Consider the following 4957-nt stretch of genomic DNA (forward strand, 5'->3'; position numbering starts at 1 on the left):
GTAGTCAATACTTAGTCAAGGCTCTGGTTAGAAACGGTGGCTGCGAGTCTAACCCAGGAGGTTCGATGCTCCAGCGAAGGTCTGGTCTCAACTGGAGGCTTAAGTACTGGCAGTCCTCATTATCCTGAATCTGCATCACCTGTGGAAGTAGAACACTGGAGGAACCACCCCAAGGCGGGGCTAGAACTCCAGATCCCTACATAATTCAGTGCAGTAGTGCTGTAGTATGCCAAATAAACCATTTAACTGACTAAATATTTCACAAATTAATTTTTTATGTTTGGTGGAGGTGGTTTACCAAGATGTGGGGTGCAGGAACTCTCCCTTACTGCTAACTGAAATAATTCTTGTTTAACATTCATTTATGAGACTTCATACTGACAAACATTACTGTACTATAAACGTTTAAAAGGTCCAACATGATGCACTAACTTTACTCACTAAAACTTAGGCATCAGAGTGAAAGTTGTCTTTGTTCCAGGTGGATTTCAAGCAGATCTGTCGTGGAAAAAAAAGCTCTGCTTTGAACAATCTGCATCCAACTTTTTGTTTGTTTTCAGCAAAATGCTCACAGTTTTAAAAGTCTGTTGTTTCTTTCCATCTTTTTCACCCTCCCCTATCTGTTTTGTCAGTGCTCTCCCGCTCTCTCCTCCTCTTCTTCCTACTCCTGCTCCCCAATAGCTTTCTTCTTTGTTAGAAGACTGTGTGCCGTTTTAACAAACAGTAGATAATATTGCCTCAGGTGTTTCGGTCACCTGTTGCACTCCAAACATTATTCGTCATGACCAAAGTCATCTATTTATACCTCTGTATACAACATGTCAACAATGAAAATCCATGCTGACAATGTTTTAGTTGATGTAAATTATGTTGAATAATTGTTGCAGCTCTAGAGTTTAGACACCTGGTGCACTTGAACAACATATTCTCTTTGTTTACATGACAAAATATAAACAAAAAGTACTTTTAAAAAAAAAACTGAAAATACATTTATAAATTCAATAAACTTTAAATTTATGAAATATTGTTAATAAGTAATGAAGTGAACCATCTGCAATTTCTCCCCTTACAGCATGCAATTCTGGCCAAAAAGTTTGTGGAAGTTATGACAAAGTACAACGAAGCTCAAGTTGATTTCAGAGACAAAAGCAAAGGACGAATTGCCCGACAGCTGGAAATCAGTAAGTTGATTTACAACAAAACATCCATTGAAAAGATAAAACTCATTATAGATTTATTTTATAGATGTATCTTCTTTCTGGATTCAATAAAGTATTGCTTGATTGATTGATTGGTTGGTTGGTTGATTGATTGATTGATTGATTGATTGATTGATTGATTGATTGATTGATTGATTGATTGATTGATTGATTGATTGATTGATTGATTGATTGATTGATTATCATGTATGAAGGATCCACTTGTCTTTTCAAACCTAATCATTTTTAGTACAGCTTTCCAACAAGGGCACCTTTATAGACTACTAAAGTTACTGCAGTTACTAATTAGACTGTAAACACTTTTAGACCACCTAAAAGCAATTACAGTGCATTACATAAAAAATTGACAACACTGACTAGTTTCTTGCCAATGATGTACTTCACTGGACTGCCACTACTTGGCCCACAGCATTCATTAAGGAGTCTCCAGCATGTCTTGTGACATTAAAGGTAAAAGTGAGTGGGTTTTTGCAGTTGCTGCTTTGTATCTATTGACCAGTTGACCTTTTCCAATACAGACCACTGAAACTATTGCGACTTGTACATCTATGCTTAAGACTCATCTTTTTTTCTTGGCTTTAATTCAAACATTAAATTGAGTATGTGACCCAATTAGAGCTGTGGTGTTTTTTTAAGCATTTTTATTTTTATTTAATTGTTCTTCTCACATAGCATTTTTTTATTGTTTTCATTGTTGTTGTTTTTTACTTTTTGTTAGAGTAAAATACAAAGCACTTCGGTTAACTTCTTTTGTTTTAAATATGCAACAGAAATAAACTTGACAATGACATTTTATATTTGAAATATAAAACATTTGTTAGTAAATTACATGCACATAAACACAATAAGCATTTGTAGATACAGAATTTGCTTTGACATAAATCTATCCAGTTAAAAGAAAACTAAGCTAAGCAACTATCAAAAACTACTTTTAAAGAGCCAGACCTTATCTGTCACACTTGTTGTGGAAGAAATCAATTTCCAGGCACTGTTAGATGAAAACACTTAAACAGGTTTATTTATGTATGGTGCACGACATACAGAGAGCCTTAAAGACAATTAAGAATTAGCATCAGAGTCCCAGCCCGAACAGGAAGCTCCAAATCAAACTCTACCTCCAGAGTCCACACAGGAGCTTATATCTAAGATATTAGAATGTTAGTAGGTGAGGAGGAGACAGGAAGCAAGGTCAGTCTGGTTTCAGTGAAGAGTAACAAGGTCATTTGGTGAAAACCTCATAGCCTGTGGAATTCAGACAGAACATAGTCATGTCTTGAAATCCTTGCATAGCATAGTCAAGACTTGGAATTCAGACATTACACAGTCAGGTGTTATCTCATAAAAACCTTGCCACCACACACTCTTCATCTCTTCTTCCTCTATTTGGTCTTGCTCAGTTAAAAGATGAATTAGTAAATCTATTTTTTTTCTTTGATACTTTTTAAGGTCCCAAGGGAAAGGCCCTACTGAATTACATAAATATTGGAATAGCCTTTGATGGCGCTAGTGTGGTGATTTGGGTTTTTTCTGTGTTATGGTTTTTGTTTTTATTTAGTTTGTTGGTTTGCTTGGTTTCTGTCTTGTCTCTTGTTTCATGTTTCATTTTCTCCTCCTCAGTCTCTCTTTATCTCCCGGCCACACCTACACCTGTCCCCACTTTGTAATCACGTCACCTGTCTCCATTTACCTAATTATCCTCAGTCTTTAAAACCCGGTCATTGCCTTCCACACTCCGCTGGTCCATTGTCTAAGGTTTGTTGATGTTTGATGTTTGTTTGCTGTTAGTCTGTTGTTTGTTACATGTTTCCGTCCTGTTCCTGGTTCCTGGTTCTGTTCCTGCACTTGTTATGTTCACTTTCTACTTAGTTTTGATTTAGTTTATGTTTCTATTTGTTTGCTGCCCCGTCAGCTTTTGTTTTGGTTTGTTCTTTAGTTAAATAAATTAGTTTNACCAGCCAGACCAGAACCCAGCAGACTCATTTTTTTCTTTTTCTGACCTACCTGAAGAGGATTTTCTTTTGCTCTACGTCGCAGTGAGGGAGTACTGCGATGTGGAGGCCACTTCTCGGGACATTCAGGTCCGTTTTTGGGCAGCCCATGCCCTCCTGAAAGAGGCTCTACGTCACCCTGGGCTGGAATCATCCCTGGGGATGGATGAGATCCTCAGAGATGCCAGGAGGGATTACGCACGAGGATGCACTTCCTGGTCTCCCGCATCAGCTGCTCACTCAGTGTCTTTTGTGACTGCTGCTTACTCTGTGTCTCCGGTGACTGCTGCTCACTCCGTGTCTCCGGTGGCTGCTGTCCCACTTGGACTCTCGGTCTCCCGGCGACGGGGTTGCAGAAAGAGGTCGGTGCTCACGGAGTGTGAAGTTCTTCTGTCACCTATGCTGGTGGAGGAGGAGGAGAGGGCGTCGCAGTTCTGGGGAACCCGCTTGGCCCTAAGACCTCTTACCCCGTCGAGGAAGAATTCAGCTCCGCCACCGGCAAAGAATCCAGTTCAGCCGCTGGCAAAGAATCCTGCTCTGCCACCGTCAGCCTCATCGGTGGATCGGCCGGACGTCACCTCTGCCTCTCAGGTGGGTCGGCCAGACGCCACCATGCCCTTTTCAGTGACTGTGTCTCCCATGTCCCCGGTGGTTTCCGTATCTCCTGAGCTCCCGGTCTCCCAGCGACGGGGTCGTCGAAGGAGGAAGGTAACGGCTGACTGCGAAGATCTTCCGTCGCCTATTCTGGTGGAGGAGGAAAAGGCATCGCCGTTCTGGGGAACCCGCTTGGCTCTCAGATCAGTCCCGCCGCCGGCGAAGTCTTCAGTCCCGCCGCCGGCGAAGTTTTCAGCTCTGCCAGACGCCACCACATTATTTTCAGTCCTGCCTCCAGACTTGCCTGCCGAGCCCTCTGAGCTCCCTGCGCCCTCTGCCGAGCCCTCTGAGCTCTCTGCGCCCTCTGCCGAGCCCTCTGAGCTCTCTGCGCCCTCTGCCGAGCCTGGGGACCTCTCTGCGCCCTCTGCCGAGCCCTCTGAGCTCTCTGCGCCCTCTGCCAAGCCCGGGGACCTCTCTGCGCCCTCTGCCGAGCCCGGGGACCTCTCTGCGCCCTCTGCCGAGCCCGGGGACCTTTCTGTGCCTTCTCTGCCGGTCAGCGTTCATGAGGGGGACGGTGACGCCTCTCTGCCGTTCTGTGTCTCTGTGGGGATCAGCCGAGACGACATTCCACCGCCAGTCAGTGTCTCAGTGGGGGTCGGAGGCAGCGCCCCACCGCCAGTCCATGTTTCGGTGGGGGTCGGAGGCAGCGCCCCACCATCTTTCAGTGTCTCGGTGGGGGTCGGCGGTTACACCCCACCGCCTGCCCGTGTCTCCGTGGGGGTCGGCCGTGACGACGACGCCTCACCATCCCGTGTCTCCGTGGGGGTCGGCCGTGACGACGACGCCTCACCATCCCGTGTCTCCGTGGGGGTCGGCCGTGACGACGACGCCTCACCATCCCTTGTCTCCGTGGGGGTCGGCCGTGACGAAGACGCCTCACCATCCCGTGTCTCAGTGGGGGTTGGCCGTGACTCCGCTCTGCTCTGTCGAGGGTCCAGGAGGACGCCTCGTTCCGCTCTGCTAAGCCGAGGGTCCAGGGGGACGCCTCGCTCCGTTCTGCTCCGCCGAGGGTCCAGGGGGACGCCTCGCTCCGTTCTGCTCCGCCGAGGGTCCAGGGGGACGCCTCGCTCTGCTCCGTTCCGCCGAGGGTCCGGA

General features: G+C 46.1%; 1 protein-coding gene across 1 annotated transcript in view; it reads left to right on the forward strand.

Annotated features, from left to right (window-relative positions):
* zgc:165520 (uncharacterized protein LOC571872 homolog) overlaps positions 1-4957 on the forward strand; it is a 38118-nt gene that overhangs the window by 24208 nt on the left and 8953 nt on the right. Inside the window, exon 6 of the mRNA XM_037976317.1 lies at positions 1073-1181. Coding sequence (XP_037832245.1) covers positions 1073-1181 — 109 coding nt within the window. The remainder of the gene's footprint in view (positions 1-1072; positions 1182-4957) is intronic.

Source organism: Kryptolebias marmoratus, linkage group LG6 (assembly GCF_001649575.2).
Source record: "Kryptolebias marmoratus isolate JLee-2015 linkage group LG6, ASM164957v2, whole genome shotgun sequence".
Taxonomy (NCBI): domain Eukaryota; kingdom Metazoa; phylum Chordata; class Actinopteri; order Cyprinodontiformes; family Rivulidae; genus Kryptolebias; species Kryptolebias marmoratus.